Source organism: Dendrobates tinctorius, unplaced genomic scaffold, assembly GCF_039654945.1.
Source record: "Dendrobates tinctorius isolate UK_male_01 unplaced genomic scaffold, ASM3965494v1 ptg000032l, whole genome shotgun sequence".
NCBI classification, from domain to species: Eukaryota; Metazoa; Chordata; class Amphibia; order Anura; family Dendrobatidae; genus Dendrobates; species Dendrobates tinctorius.
In genome coordinates this window covers 46,033,805-46,054,092 of record NW_027361700.1, presented here as the reverse complement: position 1 = coordinate 46,054,092, position 20,288 = coordinate 46,033,805, and the positions used below count along the sequence as shown (strand labels likewise).

The window sequence follows — 20,288 nt, the reverse complement described above, 5'->3', positions numbered from 1 at the left end:
AAAGGTTAACATTAATAGGGGTGCCCAAACTTTTACATATGACTGTATGTGATAAAGTTGGAAACTTTGTGTAACCATTCTGACAGGGTAGGACAGCTCTGGGATAACCAGTGTAGGGGCTAAGCAATTTAGCTGCAGCTATCAAGAACATGAGAAGCTGTTTGTGTTTAGATTGTGCAATGTCACTTGACCAGTTTAGGAAGATCACTTTCAAGGACGGGGGGGGGTTTGGGAGCTGGCAAAGTTTTGTTGAAATTTTGAGTACTTTTTTCTAAAATGCTTGAAATTTGTCACATTGCCACCATATGTGTAAGAATGATCCCTCTTCGTCGGAGCATCTCCAACACTTAAAGGATGCGTTGGGCTGCCACAGATTTCTTGTGACAGGGGTGGCATACCACCTAGTAAGGACCTTGTATGAATTTTCTTGGACCCTTACACAGCCTGATGGTCCATGTGAATTTTTATAGATCTTTTCAACTTCCCAGTCTTGTAATTTAACTTCGATGTCTTTTTCCCACTTCAATATAAACGCTTGTTTAACCGAGGTTGAGTGGGCTAGGAGCATCTGGTAGAGCCTGCCCAACACACCCTTTGCTTTATTCCTCAGAGTCACTAGTTTTTCAAACGCAGTCAACTCTCTGAGCGGGAGTCCGGGTTACAAATACAATCTCATTGAGTTTTTGAGCTTGTTGTAATGAAGGAAATAAATATGATAGTGTGGGTATTTAGTTTGCAAATCCTGCAATGGGAGTATTACACCGTCTTCCATGAAAGCATCTAGACTTTCTTTTATCCTGTGTAAAGAATCTGTGTCTTTGATAAAAGGGCGGTCTAAATAAAGGCCGGGTAGGTCCTTTACTTTTATCAAAGGTGATGGAAGTGGCATTAGTGAGGAAGAAAATCTGACCCAAGTCTTGATCAAGTTTTTTGTTATTGCGTTTGGGGTAAGAATTTTCTTTGGAATGTCTGTGGACGAGTGAAGAATAGTGGAGATCAGAACTGTCAGTGACTCGTTTGCTATCCCTGTCGATAATTTGTGATTATTATCTCTCATCCAGTCAATTATCAGCGACAAGGTAGCCGCAGCGTGGTATTTTTGTGGGTCAGGGATTCCCAAGCCCCCTTTAAATTTAGGGAGGGAAAGTGTGTTGTAGCTTAGTCTGGGTTTCAAGCCACCCCAAATATACTTCCCAAAAAGAGAACGGACCTTTTGGAAGAACGTGTCCGGGACTTTAATGGGTAACATTCTGGATATGTAGCTGTATTTGGGTAGAATGAACCCTTTGATGATGTTTTTTCATCCTATCCAGGATATATAGGGAACTCTCCACGACTTAATGGCCTCTAAAGAAGTATCAAGAAGGGGTAAAAAGTTGAGTGAGAAAAGGGAGTTCCAATGGGGGCTCAGTTTAATTCCTAAATATTTAATATAGTTAGAATTCCATTATATTGGGAACTTTGTCTTCAAATTTTGGATGGTTGTGTGTTGTATATTTATCCCTATCGCCTCAGATTTCACTAGATTAATCTTAAAGTTTGATAGCTCTCTGAATGCCTCAAACCTTCCCAACACCGCAGGTATTTCTTTCTCAGGGTCTGATAGAAGTAAAAGAAGTTCATCTGCAAACGCCGCTACAACATGGGAAGAGTCCGAGACTCTGATACCCCCTGTTGCTGTGTTCTGTCTAATGCCCTGGATTAACGGTTAGAGCGAACAAAGCTGGTGAAAGAGGGCAACCTTGACGTGTGCCATTTTTGATTTCAAAGGGCGGAGAAAAATCCCCATTTACCCGTACTTTTGCAGAGGGTGATTTATACATTTGAAAGATGGCATCAATAATTGTGGGAGGAAAACCGAACTTTACGAGAGTCTCATGCATGAATGTCCAGTCCACCCTGTGGAACGCCTTTTCTGCATCGGTGCCCATTAAAACTAGGGGTCTACGATGGTTGTGCGCATGTTGCATCAGGTGCAGCACTCTCAGGGAGTTATCTCCCCTGAACAAGTGGGTTTTGTGAAGGGTAGAGAGGGGAGAGACAAGTGTGTCTAGGATTAAACCAATCCTTGCAGCAATCAGACATTAACATATACAGAATTGTGTGCCAGCAGCACCATGTAAGGTCTCCATGGCCGAACAGCTGCATGCAAGCCTTTGAGGTCCTGCGGATTTGGAAAAATCAGTAGGTGAATTTTCAAGTCAAAAGACCTGCGGTTTACCTGTGGTTTAGCCCTGCGGTTTCACAGCTCTACAATGGAGAAGGAGTGAAACCGCAGCGGAATCCGCACAAAGAATTGACATGCTGCGGATCTGAACCCGCAGCATGTGCACAGCGTTTTTCAGTTTACCATTGAAAACAATGGTACTGTACAACGCACCTAAATCTGCTGCGGACCCGCAGAGCCTGAAACGCTGCGGATCCGCAGCAGAATCCGCACCGTGTGCACATAGCCTTACATCACCAAGCACAATGCCAAACACTGGATGCAGTGGTATGAAGTAAGCTGTCACAAGACTCTGGAGCAGTAGAAACATGTTCTGGGGAGTGACGGATCGCACTTCTCTAGCTAGCACCTGATGGACGGGTTCAGGGTTGGCGAATACCAGGAGAACTTTACAGCCGGCACAATGCAGTCAGACAGGCAAAGTTTGGAGAAAGGAGAATATGTAGTTGTATTTGAGGGACTGGCCTCAGGTCCTTCACTCTAATATAGGGAAATCTTAACGCCTCATTATAATAGACATTTTGGACAGTTGTAGCTTCCATCTTTGCACTGGGCACAGCCATGGGCAAGAGGAAAAAAAAAAAAAAAAGGTCTTTCCCAAACCGTTCCCACAAAGTAATGGTTGGGTGACATTGGTGTTGGAGAACTTGACTGGTCGCACAAAATTAAAATTCTGACCTCAATCCTCATCCAACACCATTGGGATGAACTAGAACAGAGATTGGGAGCCCGACCCTCTCCTCCAACATCAGTATCTGACCTCACAGATGCTCTCCTGGATAAATTGGCAAAAATTCACATAGGCACCTCCAAAATCTTGTAGAAATCCTCCCCAGATGAGTGGAAGATGCTATGGCTGCAAAGGGACCAAACCCATATTAATGTCTATGGATATAGAATGGGGTGTCATAAACATAATGTACAGGGGCAGAATACTTGTACATAAAGTGTACATGCAGGGTTAAAATATATATTTTATATCCCAATGAGTGGCATTCGACGACCAAGAAGCTCCAATAGTTACGCAATTAGGGTCTGTGCACACGTTGCGGATTCTGCTGCGGTGTACAGTACCATTATATTCTATGTAAAGTAAAAACCGCTGTGCACACGCTGCGGGAAAATCCGCGTGGAAATGCAGCGGGTTCAAATCCACAGCATGTCAATTCTTTGCGCGGATTCCGCAGCGTTTTACACCTGCTCCATTATAGGAATCCGCAGGTGTAAAAACGAAGGCGAAATCCGCACAAAAACTGCAGAAAACCCGCAGGAAATCTGCACTAAATCCGCAGGTAAAACTCAGGTTATTTTACCTGCAGATTTAGCAAAATCCACAGCGTGTGCACATACCCTTAGTGTCTATATTTAGCCACCCGATGGTTGAGATGAATGTTGACTGATTTGCCGCCAAATGAGAATCCTATAAATTTGATATTTGGAGTCCTTATCGAAATATGTAGAAAGGATAGAAAAGGAAAGAGGGGTCACATGTGAGATTGTATATACATACATACACACACGTATCCTTCTGCGTCCAGAAGGGAAGGAGGCCTTCCTAATCTCATACGACAAAACCAGCAGAAGTGATCACCTGTCAGATCAATATATATATATATATATATATATATATATATATATATATACACACACACACACACACACACACACACACACACACAATGTATGGGTGTACTGGCCACACCCACTTCACATAGCCCCACCCAATCACTAAGCATCTTTCATTTCACCAGCGCTGTTTAAAAGAAGCTGAGCTGTGATTGGTTGCTATGAGCAACAGTTTTCCCACTCCACAACACCTCAGTAGGCACTGACTGGGTGGGAAAAATCTAGCACCCCAGGAACATAAGCTCCCAGCCATTGTCTGCCCCCCAGAAAGGAGCAGAGAGCACATGACAAATGAATCCCCCCCCCTCCCGTGCCCATATACCAATCACACATCCTCCATCCCATAAGTCCCATAGGCACATCTTCCCTCTTAAAGGGATCTCTGGTATGGAAGTCAGGGCAAATCCACTCATCGCTCTGGTTCTGACACCAGGCCTCTCCTAAAGGGATCCCCGGTATAGAAGTTAGGGCCATTCCACTCAGCGCTCTGGTTCTGACCCCAGGCTGACGGGATGATGTGAAAAAAAAAAAACAAACAAAAAAAAAAAAACACCAGCACGCAGGCAAAGATGCTTACCTGCCCAGGCCACAGGTAAAAGCACTATCAAGCTGCAGCAGACCCAGTAAGATGGCACAGGCGCAAAAATACCTGATGAGGCGGACAGCCTACAGTCAGGAAATGGCCGCTTGGTATAATAATGCACAAAAAATATAATTGTATATGGCAGTGTTCACACAGAAAATGCAAAGCATCTGGCTGAACCTATTAATGACGCCCATACTGTTAGATCAGGCGGGCCAGCCAGTGTTAACAAAAATGCATACTGTGTGAACAGAGGCCACAGTTTACAGAGCCATCTGGGCCCAGCTGCACCCTGAAAAGATACAAAGTGCAAAAAACACATAGCAATATATGTGAGGTGTTAGTTTAGATTATGGCCACAATACATAAGCTCGCAACCTACATCAAAGGTCCTCACTTTCTCCGGTATGGAAGTTAGGGCAAATCCCTCAGCGCTCTGATTTTGACCCCAGGCTTCTATTAAAGGGATCATTGGTATGGAAGTTAGGGCAAATCCACTCAGTGCTCTGGTTCTGACCCCCTCTTAAAGGGATCCCCGGTATGGAAGTTAGGACCGTTACACTCAGCGCACTGGTTCTGACCCCGGGCTGACGGGATGATGTGGCATATTTGGGGTAGTAGTCTGGTGGCTCTGACTGGATCATGTGGGATATTAGTGGCAGTAGCCCGGTAGCTCTCGCTCAACAGGATGATGTGGGATATTAGGGGTAGTAGTCCCGTGGCTCTGACGGGATGATGTGTGATATTAGCGATAGTAGTCCGGTGGCTCTGGCTGACGGGATGATGTGAGATATTAGGGGTAGTAGTCCAGTGGCTCTGACGGGATGATGTGGGATATTAGCGGTAGTAGTCCGGCGGCTGTGATGGGATGATGTGGGATATTAGCGGTAGTAGTCCGGTAGATCTGGCTGACGGGATGATGTGGGATATTAGTGGTAGTAGTCCGGCGGCTGTGATGGGATGATGTGGGATATTAGCGGTAGTAGTCCGGTGGCTCTGGCTGATGGGATGATGTGGGATATTAGCGGTAGTAGTCTGGTAGATCTGGCTGACGGGATGATGTGGGATATTAGTGGTAGCCTGGTGGCTCTGGGATGATGTGGGATACTAGGGGTAGTAGTCTGGTGGCTCTGGCTGACGGGATGATGTGGGATATTAGGGGTAGCAGTTCGGTGGCTCAGATGGAATGATGTGGGATATTAAGGGTAGCAGTCCGGTGGCTCTGGCTGACGGGATGATGTGGGATATTATAGTGAATGTGGCCTCAAGAAAAGCCATGTATATATGTGGTTCACAAGAGGCCTATGGCTTTTAAAGACCCAGAGTAACCTTGATATTCCCTTTTGCTCCACATTAAAATAAAGCAGCCGTCTTGGCCTATATAGCATTGTTCAGGCAGCCACATTGGTTTCAGACTTATTGTGAAGCCCTATGCCTGCGCACAGTGGCTCAGTGATTGGCAATGCAGCTTTGCATTTGTTGCCCTTGAGATTAGAACCCAGGAGTTTGTATGTTCTTCCCACACTCCAGTAATATGATAAGGAACTTAGATTGTGAGTGCCAAAGAGGACAGTGCTTATAAAGTTTGTAAGGTGCTGTGGAGTTTATGGCGGTATATAAACAAGATTAATACAATTGCTTATAGGTATATAGATTTTTTTTTTTTTTTTTTTTTTTGGCAACACCACCCAAACTAAAAATAAATGTAAAACATGGATTTTTGGGATAACTGCATTCCATGTATCCCCTATTGGTCTATAGAATTGCACCCGCTATTGTGAAATTCAGAAGAGTAATAGCCCTCTGTGGGGAAAGCCAAAAACAGGATTAAATTCAGTCATCTGTAATTAGGAAAGCCATTAACCCCCCCCAAAAAAAAAAGTCACCAACAAATGGCAGTCCTGAACACACATGACTGGATGTGACCGGTTCTCAACATGCCTTATACAGTTGTGGCCAAAAGTATTGACACCCCTGCAATTTTGTCAGATAATATTCAGTTTCTTCCTGAAAATTATTGCAAACACAAATTCTTTGTTATTATCTTCATTTAATTTGTCTTAAATGAAAAACACAAAAAGAATTGTCCTAAAGCCAAATTGGATATAATTCCACACCAAACATAACAAAGAGGGTGGACAAAAGTATTGGCACTGTTCGAAAAATCATGTGATGCTTCTCTAATTTGTGTAATTAACAGCACCTGTAACTTACCTGTGGCACCTAACAGGTGTTGGCAATAACTAAATCACACTTGCAGCCAGTTGACATGGATTAAAGTTGACTCAACCTCTGTCCTGTGTCCTTGTGTGTACCACATTGAGCATGGAGAAAAGAAAGAAGACCAAAGAACTGTCTGAGGACTTGAGAAACCAAATCGTGAGGAAGCATGAGCAATCTCAAGGCTACAAGTCCATCTCCAAAGACCTGAATGTTCCTGTGTCTACCGTGCGCAGAGTCATCAAGAAGTTTAAAACCCATGGCACTGTGGCTAACCTCCCTAGATGTGGACGGAAAAGAAAAATTGACAAGAGATTTCAACGCAAGATTGTGCGGATGTTGGATAAAGAATCTCGACTAACATCCAAACAAGTTCAAGCTGCCCTGCAGTCCGAGGGTACAACAGTGTCAACCCATACTATCCGTCAGCGTCTGAATGAAAAGGGACTGTATGGTAGGAGACCCAGGAAGACCCCACTTCTTACCCCGAGACATAAAAAAGCCAGGCTGGAGTTTGCCAAAACTTACCTGAAAAAGCCTAAAACGTTTTGGAAGAATATTCTCTGGTCAGATGAGACAAAAGTAGAGCTTTTTGGGCAAAGGCATCAACATAGAGTTTACAGGAGAAAAAAAGGCATTCAAAGAAAAGAACACGGTCCCTACAGTCAAACATGGCGGAGGTTCCCTGATGTTTTGGGGTTGCTTTGCTGTCTCTGGCACTGAACTGCTTGACCGTGTGCATGGCATTATGAAGTCTGAAGATTACCAACAAATTTTGCAGCATAATATAGGGCCCAGTGTGAGAAAGCTGGGTCTCCCTCAGAGGTCAAGGGTCTTCCAGCAGGACAATGACCCAAAACACTTCAAAAAGCACTAGAAAATGGTTTGAGAGAAAGCACTGGAGACTTCTAAGGTGGCCAGCAATGAGTCCAGACCTGAATCCCATAGAACACCTGTGGAGAGATCTAAAAATGGCAGTTTGGAGAAGGCACCCTTCAAATATCAGGGACCTGGAGCAGTTTGCCAAAGAAGAATGGTCTAAAATTCCAGCAGAGCATTGTAAGAAACTCATTGATGGTTACCGAAAGCGGTTGGTCGCAGTTCTTTTGGCTAAAGGTTGTGCAACCAAGTATTAGGCTGAGGGTGCCAATACTTTTGTCTGGCCCATTTTTGGAGTTTTGTGTGAAATGATCAATGTTTTGCTTCATTCTCTTTTGTGTTTTTTCATTTAAGACAAATTAAATGAAGATAATAATACCAAAGAATTTGTGATTGCAATCATTTTCAGGAAGAAACTGAGTATTATCTGACAAAATTGCAGGGGTGTCAATACTTTTGTAACTGCCCGAAACCAGCCAGCATCTGGCCATTATTAGATCTACACTCGATGAAAAGGGCAAAGCAAAGGTCTGGCAGTGCGTTCCTATACAAAGGGACACTGTCTGCAGGGGAGGGTATACAGCAAAAAATTAGGCTGGGTTCACATTGCGTTTGTGGGCAGCATTTAACACATCCGTTACATAGTGGAATTAACGCTATGTAATGGATGAGTTAACTCACCCATACCCTGCAATAGATAAGCGCATCGGCATGCGTTCGCGATGTGCCGTCATTCTGTGACGGATCCTTGGACGCGGACTGCAGCGTTCGGGGGTCCGTTACCGCTAGCACAGATAGGGAAGCTGCGCTAGCGTGATCGCTAAACGTGATCACAATATGACGGTAGCGTTAATGCAGTCCATCAACGCTATGCATGGAACGGACTGCATCAACGCAATGTGAACCTGGCCTTAGGGGTTTGGTTTTATTAATATGACATTTCTATGGTGGGACACATGCCTAAGCATCCCAGCTGTGGCCTATGCTAAAGGATGGAGGATAACACTTAAGTGAGTAGGAACAGACTAGGCCCATACACAGCCTTAACCATGTAAAAGTGTCCGATTTCCATTATTATTTTATCCTAATCCTGAATCCAGTAACTGATAACATGGGGTCCCATCACAGGATCTTAAATATCAGGTTATTGTTCCTCATCTTCCAGTTTACTATGATCCAGCATAGGACTGATCAGATTTAAAGTTTACCTTTTTTTTTTTTTTTTAAACATAAAAACCTTAGGCTATGTGCACACGCTGCGGATTGGTCTGCGGATTTGTATCTGCAAAACCGCAGGTAAAATGACCTGCGGTTTATCTGCAGATTGGCCTGCAGTTTCGCCCTGCGGTTTATCACCTCTACAATGGAGGAGATGGTAAACCGCAGCAGAATCCGCAGAAAAGTCATTTCTTTCTGTGGATTCAAAACCGCAGCTTTTCCGCAGTTAAAAATCTGCAGCATGTGCACAGCAGAATGTAAATCTCATAGACTAATATTCTACTGAACACTGTCTGCAGAACTGCTGCAGATCCGCAGCATGTGCACATAACCTTAGACAGCATTTGGGAAAAAAAAAAAAAAAAAAAAAAAAAAAAAAAAATCCATGAGTAAATACACACAAAAAAAAAAAAATAAAATATATAAAACATAGCTTTGCTGACCCTCCCTGGGTCCAGTACAGAGTCTCCTCCACAGCTCCCGATTTCTGTTATTGTCTGCTGTGCATCAGCTCCGCGGCTCAGAACGGGGAACCCCATTTGTTTGGGCAGAGCTGCTGCGCTCACAGATTGCCTGCAGCATTGCCAACATGGTGTCAGCACTGCAGACAATAACAAGCACCAGAAGCAGCAGAGACTCAGCAATGAACCCAATGAGGGTGAATAAAAACAAAGAACCTACACTGAAATAGTAACCCACTTTGAGAATTAAAGCAGTGGGAGATCAGTACATTAAATACCATTAGTAGAATGACAGGAAGGGAGGGGAATCCATACTTGGCCCCAAGCATAACCGAGAGATCAGACAAAGGGGACCAGGCTCCTCATACTTGGGCCTCATTCACATGTCAGTGTTTTTGATCAGTATTTGTATGCCAAAACCAGGAGTGTCTCCAAAACAGAGAACAGGTATCAGTCTTTCTATGCAAGTGCCACTCCTGGATTTCCACTCCTGGATTTGGCACACAAACACTGACGTGTGAATGAGGCCTTAGATGGAGCAGCACACAATCCAAAAGGGTAGAAGCTGCATGGACGTTTTACTGGTTTATCCCCTCATGGATCTTGCAGAAGTTACATTGGATTTCCTATTTTCAGAGTTAAAATAAATCAGAAAGCCTTCAGTCTGTGGCACCCCAGTGAGAATAGGCAGCTGCTCAACATAAATCCAGCCGAGCTACACTCTCAAATCGCATTGAGGCCCATTATTCAAACACTTCGAAATGTTGAAATTTTTTTTTTTTTTTTTTTTTTTAAACACAGGCGAGAATTGCATCTCTTTACATCAGCCCTGCCAACTTTTTGAAGAGTAGGAGGAACTTAAAAAGGGAGGAGTATGGCAGAGTTCAGCTGACAAATTCTTCATAATTTTGCCACAGGAGTGCATCGCTGGCATACATTTCTGCACACGTCTGCTGAAAGATGCCCCCAGATTCACTAGGAGAAGCATAATGTAAAGGGGTGCGTCAGAGGTCCGTGCTCTCCCGACCCAAGCTTGACAGGCTGTGACACTCGGGCTGGGAGAGCCAAGGCCAGTCCGGGCTCAGACTTCGGAAGAAGCCCCTACACCAGCGGTCTGCAGTGGCGCACCTCTCAGGTAATGCGTACTAGAGTGTTTGCTCACCTGGACAGGTTCTGCGGCCTTAGGCACAACTCCACAACTATGGCAGGATCCTTAAAGGGACTGTCAGCACATAATGACTTTCCAAGCCAAGTACAGCCACTTGGTGGATTATGGTAGAGCCAGCCATTTATATACACCTCCCCCAACTTGGTTTCCATCTCTGGCTCTATGAAGTCAGAGCTGTCAGTGTCAGTCAAATGGAAGGGGGGGGGGGGGGAATTGAGGGAAACAAGCAGGTGGAAAGATGTATTATAATGCTTGGGAGCACCGAACGGCAGGACTTACTGTACATTGAAGTCAACCTGTGCAGACAGAGTCCGTTTAAACACTAGTCGCGGCAGATCCACCTTAGAGGATCCAGTTGTGGTATTCTTCTCCATAATACAAGAATTCCAAGATAGAAAAAACTGAGCAGATATAGTCACCACATGGTAGACTAAGGATTTCTGGGGTGAATAAATATTTCAGGATAAAGTGTGTGAGTGTGTGTGTCCGCCCACCCACTGGTGGCTGGAGAGCAGGGTTGCAGAGGGAAAGTGCGGGACGGCCAGAGGAGACTGGGGCCGTAGAGGGACGGTGGATGGAGCGGGGCTGCTGAGGGAGAGTGGGATGGCAGTTAGTTACTATGCCCGGGCAACGCCAAGCTCTTCAGCTAGTAAAGTATATTACTGAAACGATACCAACACTTCACTCCCCTGCATTATGCAGAAGAGGACGGGCACTAGAACAGCAGATGTAGGTAAATTATATGCCTTCTTTAAATAGGAAGGTGACGTGGGCAAACTACCAACATCACAAGACACTGTGTGGTACCAGAATAATATCATGCAATTCATAGCTTGCAGAAATTGATCTTAAGGATTTATCTCCTTGAGAAGTCAGTATCAGATTGGGTGTCAGAGCCCCTCCAGCCCCCACTATTGAGCTGTTACCAGCTCCGCTGGCCACAGGAAGTAGTACAGACCTGGACCACCACAACTCTACATACGCATTACTCCGCTCCCATTTACTTGGATGGGGCAGAGACGTAGCACCTGAGAACGTGCACTGCACAATGTATAAAGCTGTGGGCTTCTGGCTCCACTCACGGGGGGCCAGGGGACCTGCTAGCAGCTGATGAGTTGGGTGCCAAACCCCCAATCCAATGCAAGGATAAGGCATCAAAATCACAGCCCTGGATCAGCCCTTTAAGAAATGTTTTAATATACCTCATATTTTAGGATCTTTGCTGGTTACTAAGGGCGAGACCATGTACTGCTTACCTTGAAGCCCTTCCCCAGTGTAGCCGAGTAGTATCCCGATACTTGTATTGAAAGGTTACACACATGGTCACCCAACTTTTGGGCTCTCCGACTGCCAGCAGCCACGTGTGTGCATGACACCTACAATTAGTTACAGACTCTTTAGGTTCGGTTTCTGTCAGTTGTGCATCATGGAGATGCTGGTACCTGCTGTTTTAAGAAAGTTAATTATAAATTATCATTGGAAAGATTGCAGCAGCCTCATACCCCAGACCCCATTCATCCATACTGTGTGTACATCTGGCAGCCATCTTGTATTGCTGCAGATCTTGGTGGAATTGGCTGGCAGGTTGCAATGTTTGAGTGAACAGCAGCCATTTCAGGCCTCTCCAACACCTGCTCCCCAGGTCACAGTGAGGGCGGCAATAAAATGGCAAATATTCAAAGACCCATCACATTAACGAATGCAATTGCCCCGTACTACAAGCTAAAGATGGAAACCTGGCTTTTTTTGCACAGCCAGGAACGGAATGGAAAACCACTTACAGCATTTTACGATGCACTTTGTTTCCTTTTTAGCTGCGCGGCTTGTAAAGGTAAAGAACATGAATGCAACATATTTCACATATACAAGCCGTGATGCCGGGGAAAAGAAGTGTGCAAGCGCCTCATCCTTAGGCTGGATTTACAGTGTTATTAAGTGTATTAAATGGCAGCACCATAAATTGCAGTTCTGCTGTAAATAATCGTCAGCACAGTTTCGGGCTGACGTGGTTGCACATGATAACACAAACCCCCCCCACTTTTAAATAAATGAATACACAAGACACCATAAGTAATCTGGAAACAAATGGCCGTGGCGTTTATTTTGAGTTACTTTAAGGCTATTTTTACACATGCCAGGTTTCTTGCAGCCCGTTTTCACAGGCCTTACTGCCACAATTTTTGCATTATCCCGCAAAAAAAAAAGTTCTCAGATCATCTTTTCACTGCCGTAAATACGGCCCTACGGCGCTCCGTGGAATTATTGCGGCCCCATATTGGGGCTGCAAAAACGGGACACAAACCTAGCAAGTGTATAAGAAGCCCAGGACATTTTTTTTTAAGGGGGGGGCCCTTCAATTAGATGCAAATTTAAGTGTTAAAAACAACAACAACCCAAAACATTTTAGAATAAAATGAAAGAATATTGCAATAAATACCAGGCCCTCCCTTACTGACCAATTCTCACCCACTACAAAAACATATTAAAGTTACCAAAACATAAACACAAAACATATTAACTTACCAACAATGAATTAACAATGCAAGGGAGAAATTTTTTATATATATATATATATATATATATATATATATATATATATATATATATATATATTCACAAATTACTAATATATCATAAATTTGTCAATTTAAGCCTGTATTTAATAAAAAAAATATTGAAGAAAAAAGAAAAGAAAAAATAGATGACATAAAGAGGATGGCGGGGGAACCAACATAAGAGACCAGAGTATATAAGGAGGAGACAAGTCGGTAACAAAAACAAAGCTCTACAGACAACATAAAAGTCAGAGTCTGTGTTAGGGTCACCTCTCTGGCAAGGCAGTCAATAAAGTCAGGGGGAGTCTAGATGATCTTGACCTTAGGACATTGGATCATGGGGTCAGGAGTCTTTATGGCTCTCAGGGAAACAGTCCACGTAGAGGCTCAGTGTCCTGAGGGATCGGCCACCACCTGCTCCCTCTCCCGCAGCAGGCGGCGGTTCTCCTCCTTCAGCTTCTCCAGCTCCATCTCCAGCTCCCGGATCCGGGAGCCCTGGCTGCTGGCCACCTGCATGGTGATCTCCTGGAGCCTCAGGCGATTGTTCTCCTCTTCCATACGACTCAGGCATTTCTCCAGCTCCAGGTACTCCCGGATCAGCTCTTGCTTGCTCATGTCCTGCAAGCTTTCTGCATGGTATTTCTCATAGGTCTCGGAGAAGTCCTTTTGTAAAAACTCGACCCCGTCATCGCTCCCCATGCCATCACTGCCAGTCCCATCGTCCTCTTCCTCCACATCCTCCTCCGTGCTATCCCCTTTGGCAAAAGAGTTGGCATGGAGAGTTGGGAGAGAAGCAGCAAGACCTCTCCGCTGAGGGGGGCACAAGTCCGGCTCCTCCTGGTCGTGATCGTCCATCAGGAACTGGGTGGTGTTATAGGGGGCCACCGGCTGCCCCTTGGCGAACATCTCCGCCCTCACCCTGGATGCCCTCTGGGACTCCCGCTCCTCCAGACGCTTCTTCTCCTCCCAGGTCAGCTTATTGTAAGGCTTCCACCGCCTCTTCTTCTTGGATGGGCGCCTGCGATGCTTTTTCTTGCCCAGCTCTTTCCACTCTTCGTCTTGCTGGGATTTGCCCCGACCCAGCTGCCCAGGCTTGGGACAGTCTTCCACCTTGCTGCCTTGGTCCTCTTTTGCTGGGCAGGACAGTGTGGAGGGGTTTCTCTGGCACTCCCCTCTCTCCTCCTCTGCTCTTGGTTGCCACCCACTATCTTCTTGGCTGGCCAGCAGGGATCCCCCACCTGCCAAACTTTTGCAGGGCAGGGTTGGCTCCTGAACTCCTACTTCTGCCATGTCACCCCTATAAATGCAGTGTGGGGGTGCAGCAAGGGATGGAAAGTCACTCCTGGAGGGAAAGCTTCTGCAATCAGACGCAGCTCGGTTCACCATGAAAATTTAAAAATGTCCATGAGGACCTGGGAGCAGGGTGAGATCAACTTGCCTGGCGGTAGCGTCCACCTTGCCTGACAGCAGATGTGCCTTGATAGAAGCTCTTCAAGCAGCACTGTGCTCTTCCCACTTCAGCGTGTTGACTACAGGCTGCACTGGAATGCAGTGGATCCGCACTGCCACCAACTGGCGGCTGCTGCTACCACACACAGGAAAGAAGAACTCAAGCCCCCGCCACCGCCTCCTCCTCCTCCTCCTCACTTCTTCTCCTTCGCCTTAACTTGCACACTCGCCAACCAACCTCCAACTGCTACTCCCGAGCCTGGGACGCTAGCTTTTATAAAGAACCCGGCCCCCTAAGTGACGCGCACGCGCATACATCACCGCGTCAATGCAACATGGGAAATGTAGTCCAGCTACGCACTCGCTCACGAAGGGTCAGCGTCTATTTGACTACCACTCCCACAAGACCTCTGATGTCACTTACCCGCTGACCAATGAATGCGGACAAAGCCATAGCTGCCTATTCCGTGTGGCGATTGGCTGAGATATTAACGGGCTGTTGCCAAGCCATAGCTGAAATCCTATTGGTGCAACTTCCTGTCTGTCAAGGATTATTAAGCCAATCAGCGATAGCGGGCCATACCACTTGGACGACCGAGTGGGTGTAATCTGATATTTCTGTAGTGTATGCGTTTTTTCTTTAATCTGTAGTGCAGGAGCCGTATGCGCATTTGTAATAGTTTGAAAATATAAGAATTCTCAATTAAATGTAAACTATAATCATATTATTTGGAACGTGAAGATTTATCGCCCCCCCCCACGTAACGGCAACCCGAACACAGGAGATAAAATAGTTCCATAGCGAGACGTAGTTATTAAACCCTCCGTGTAATGTGTACTACGGCCAGTGGTGACAAGTTATTTGCCCTGTAGCCGAGAAAACATTGAGGAGACCTTGCAATCTTGTGAAAGGGGGTTTTATTTCACAAACGAGTAAAGGCGGAGTGATACCGTCATTGTTCAGTCAGTTACATTAGTGAAGCAGTGGATCGCTCCGCGGCGGTCTGTGTAAACATACACCTTATGTAGTTCCGTCTTAAAGCGGAAATGACACTACAGGGCATGAAACAGGCAGGAAGCGTGTGTGTTGTGGCCTGCACATGGTCAGACAGGCCGTGGTAGATTTTTTCTGTGCGACACAGAGCGAGTGCAAACAGATGTTAAAAACAGGACTTGTCTGCAGGAAATCCAGAGACCAGCAGACATTTAACCCCCAAAAAGAACAATTCCACCATTTTTTTATGTACCACATTCAGTATACAGTAAATCTGACCTGATAATGTGATTCCCCAGGCCAGTACGAGTGCGCAGATACCAAACATGTTTGGTGAAAAAAAATGTGGAAATTTGGAAGAAAAAACATTTTTGTTTTTGTCGCTTTTTTCCGCAACGTTTTCATATTTCGGATTCTGGGGCTGGGTGAGGTCTTATTTTTTTGCGCCCTGAGCTCATTTTTATCAATACCATTTTAGGGTAGATGCAACGTTTTGATTGCCATATCCGCCCCCTGTAATTCTGGCGGGTTTTTTTTGTTTTTTTTTTAATTTGTTCCATTTACCAACCTGATAAATTTACTTTAGATTTTGATTTTTTTTTTAATGAACATAGCGATATCAAATCTGTGTATTATTTTTAATGGGACAAAGGAGGGGGAGGGGTGATTTGAACCTGGTTTTTTTGTGTACATCTTTAAAAAAAAAAATCCACTTTTTACTATATTTAAGAGCGGGACTTGAAGCTGCGATTGTCCGACTGCTTGTACTATACGTAGCAGTGATAATCATAATTTATAAATACCGGCCAGGGGCTGGCTTTTGCAGGAGGATCATAAAGACAGGCACGGGGATCTTCGGGAGACCATGGCAACGCATCAGAACCCTGCAATCACGTTAAGGGAGTGTGGAACGGGCACGTTGCCCTGCCGGCGTGTGTTAAATGTCGCTGTCAGAGATTGACAGTGGCATTTAACAGGCTAACAGCCACTCCACCCGCGGCTGTTAAAGGCACATGATGCCTGATTAAGTCAGCCATCAAGTGTGAGGAAAGACGCGGGCTCATCGTGCGAGCCCGCATCAAAGTCAGGGACATGATTTTTGATGTTTCTGTATTTCAGAAGTCGTGAAGGGGTTAAAAAGAGGCACACGAGTATAGTAGTTGCTCATAGCAACTAGCTTTCTATAAAAATTGGACGCAACCTTGGTTGCTATGGCAACTCCTCCACAACAATTATGTTAAATGTCACAGGGTTTATGGCGAACACCATTTTTCCCCTTTTCAGGATCTCTGCTTGCTGTTAAGTGATGAAAGCATTCTCTCCATCATACAGAGGCTGAAATTCTGTACAAGCCGCCAACTAGGAGTATAAAGACTAGAAAATAGCCTTTCAGCATAAGTCTCTGTGCTGTTTTCTTATGTTATTGTGTATCAGCTGGGTTTTTAACTACTCTCAGCCCAGCTATGTATACTATGCGGAGAGTTCTTTACATAAACCACCATACACGTACATTGCTCACCAGCAGCGGGCACAGGACCTGAACCCACACCCATCTGCAGCGGGTATCAGCTGGAATATCCAGGTGTTGCAGCGACTGTGAGTGGAGCTGATGTGGGGTATATAACAAGTGTTAAAGTACAGCTGAATTCAGACGTTCGTGAGAAACGGCCCGAGAGTGATCTGCTCATTTATCCAACACAATCCGTACTCCAATCATGTTTTCCTGTCACTTAGGCCGGGGTCAGACATGCGAGAAACTCGCACGAGTCTTGCATGTCAATACCCAGCACTGCCGCCAGCACTCGGGACTGGAGCATGCGGCTGCATAGAAATACATGCAGCCGCATGCTACTGTCCGAGCACCGGCGGCTGTGCCTGGTATTGACATGTGAGACTCACGAGAGTTTCTCGCATGTGTGACCCCGGCCTTAAAGTGAGTCTGTCCCCAGGTTTTTGCTACCTCATCTGACAGCAGCATGATGTAGGGGCAGAGACTCTGATTCCAGTGATGTGTCACTTAGTTTGCTGGGTGCAGCAGTTGTGACACAATTAAGTCACTAAAAATCTAGTTGGCTCTGACTCATTTGCGACTTTATTGTTAAGGTACCTTGCAGGTTGCATTGCAACTCCAATCACCTATAATATAGCAGCAGCTTACAGTGATCTTTGGCCACGTGACCTGTGCCACGGCCAGAGCCGTCATGTAGCACCACCCTCAAATTAAAATCAGATCTTTATAAAAAAAAAAAGTTAAAATGCCACATTTGGAACAATTCTTACCATAAAATTACTGTTATTCACCTGTTGTAAAATAATAAAAATGCCAGAATTGTCTCTCCCTCCCCGGTCTCCAAGACATATGTGACCAAACAGATGTATGTACCCCAAAATAGTATAAACAAAAAATTACTTGGAATTTGGCAACAAACTATTTTTTATTAATGGTGAAATAGCATTAAAGCAAAAAATCCAAAGCACAATCTTTTATTTCTGCAGCATCTTTGCCTTTAGAAAACTTTATTTTAGAAATGATGATCAACCAAGACCAACCGTTGGTCTGGCAGCTGAAAGCTCATACAAAATGTAGTACTACATGTCATCTACAGTATTCAAATGAATTGCCAGCTGTTTTATGCATTGTTCCAAGTCTCCCAGAGTGGGAGCTGCTTTAGACAAGTGTATGTGTAAAGTGTCCGATAGTGGTAGTCACGACCAAGCTGCTGTCCGGTTGCGCACTGGCACTTTACAGACAAGGGGTGTCTTATTCCTAGTGTGCTGTAGGGTGTGAGGTGTATTACACTCACTTGTAGGCCACAGGCCTCCGTTGCCTCCAGGCTTCCGTCCTCAGGAGCTGCTGCACACAATGCATGAGACACTAAGTTCTTTGTAACAGTCAAATGTTTCCTAAACAGTCCAAGTTCAACAGGTGGGCACAAGTGGGATAAGGTACAGCAAGCCACACTTACTTCCTCCTTAGTACAACTTCTCTTCTATGTTGCCACCCGTTTGTTCTCGACTACCCCTAAGCTTGCTGTCTCCATCAGCCTCAGGGATTCGTTGTTCAATCTGGCAGTGCACCCGGGACCGACCACCTGCCCCACATGTAACTCCATGTCCACCTTGTGACTTCAGAAGACCAGGCCTTCTCCATAGTAGATGGCCCAAACCCTAGGCTCCAGACGCTGTTGGAATGTCCATCAACCATTTGACCTTTCACTGCCTCAAATGGTTGTCCCATGCTGTCCCTAGCAACTCACCCCACCTACACTTAGACTCCACTATATACTTCACTAGCTGACACTGAACTCTGTTATTAATGGGACACCGAGGAGGATAGCAGTCCCAAGGCTAAGCCACAGAAAAACCAGAGAGGTTGGTAACTAAGCGGATTGCAGACCCCTGATCCTGTCCACACAACTAGCAGTAGCCGTGGAGCATACCTACGATGATCCTAGACACCTCGGCAGAGCCGGAGAGCTAACTAAGCCTAAAGCAAGAAAGGAGAAATCTAAACTGCCCCAGAGCAGACCCCAAAGGAATAGATAACCCCCAAACATATACACATATACTAGACAGGACAGGAAAAGGAAAGACACTGTCTGCAATCACGCAAAAAACCCTGCAAAAAGTCCAACACGTTTGATGCACAAAAACACTGAAGTCGCACGACTTCGCCCCCACTATATCAGCACTCTGGTGTATTCTGAAAGCAAAGCAAAAAGAGACCAACATAACAGGGGACAAAACAAACTGGCACATGCAGTAACATATGGGCGGTGATTCAGCACAGCCACAGCCGGAGCTGGCTGACCCGCACAAAGCAGAGATAGACAAAACCAGATCAAATGCAAACAGAATAGCAAATGAACCACTTAGCTGAACCATGCAGGGAAAGAGCAGGAGACATCAGACCTCAGAAGGCACAGGAAGAAAATCACCAGCAAGGATAGAGGGAGTCTGCTGTCTTAAATCCCAATCAGAAGCCCCAGATCTCCAATCGTCTTCCTCATTATCAGGTGGCAAGCCTCTGTCAATCAGATCAGCTCCACTCCCTCCAGTAACCACCAGAGGGAGCAGAGAAAGAGAACTTGCAACCAGAGACCCAAGAATTATCCTCCTGGCCATAACCCTTCCATTTGACCAAGTACTGGAGTCTCCATTTAGCCAAACGAGAATACAATATTTTCTCTACCTCATACTCCAAATTACCTTTAACCAATACAGGGTCAGGAGGCGCCGCAATGGGAACTACTGGCTCTACAAACCTCTTCAACAAGGATTTATGGAACACGTTATTAATCTTAAACGTAACTGGAAGAGCCAAACGGAAAGAAATGGGATTAAGGATTTCCAAAATCTTATAAGCTCCAATGAATCTTGGCTTGAGTTTTGGAGACGCAACCTTCATAGGAATATTCTTTGAAGACAACCAAACCATATCACCCACTTTAAACCGGGGACCAATGGTCCTATGCCGGTTGGAAAACCGTTGGGCTTTTTCCTGAGAGTGGGACAACTTATCCACCACTTTGTCCCAAATCTGCTGCATTCTCTCTACCACAGAATCCACACTTGGGCAGGCCGAAGATTCCACCTGCCCTGAAGAAAATCGAGGATGAAACCCAAAGTTACAGAAAAAGGGCGACATCAAAGTGGCAGAACTAGCCCTATTGTTTAGCGCAAATTCGGCCAAGGGCAAAAATGAGACCCAGTCATCCTGATCAGCAGATATGAAACATTATTATTATTATTATTTATTTATATAGCACCATTGGTTCCATGGTGCTGTACAGGAGAAGGGGTTACATACAGACAGACAAACATCTCAAATAGGATTCCAAAGTCTGGTTTGTTCTCTCAGTCTGCCCATTGGTCTGAGTATGAAATGCAAAGGAGAAAGATAACTGA

General features: G+C 45.2%; 1 protein-coding gene and 1 long non-coding RNA gene across 3 annotated transcripts in view; both read right to left on the bottom strand.

Moving 5' to 3' along the window:
• LOC141086642 (uncharacterized) overlaps nucleotides 1-12,989 on the bottom strand; it is a 56,469-nt gene extending 43,480 nt beyond the window's left edge. For both annotated transcript variants that reach the window (XR_012231627.1, XR_012231626.1), the window contains exon 1: nucleotides 10,377-12,989. This is a non-coding gene — a long non-coding RNA (uncharacterized lncRNA). The remainder of the gene's footprint in view (nucleotides 1-10,376) is intronic.
• Nucleotides 12,990-13,071: 82 nt separating this feature from the next.
• HEXIM1 (HEXIM P-TEFb complex subunit 1) lies at nucleotides 13,072-14,647 on the bottom strand. The gene has a single exon (XM_073572886.1). It carries the CDS (start codon nucleotides 14,321-14,323, stop codon nucleotides 13,325-13,327), a length of 999 nt encoding a protein of 332 aa, XP_073428987.1. The 5' UTR covers nucleotides 14,324-14,647; the 3' UTR covers nucleotides 13,072-13,324.
• Between the last annotated feature and the right edge of the window lie 5,641 nt (nucleotides 14,648-20,288).

Excerpts from the sequence above, each read along its gene's own strand:
- HEXIM1 (XM_073572886.1), bottom strand. The coding sequence starts at position 14,323 with ATGGTGAACCGAGCTGCGTCTGATTGCAGAAGCTTTCCCTCCAGGAGT.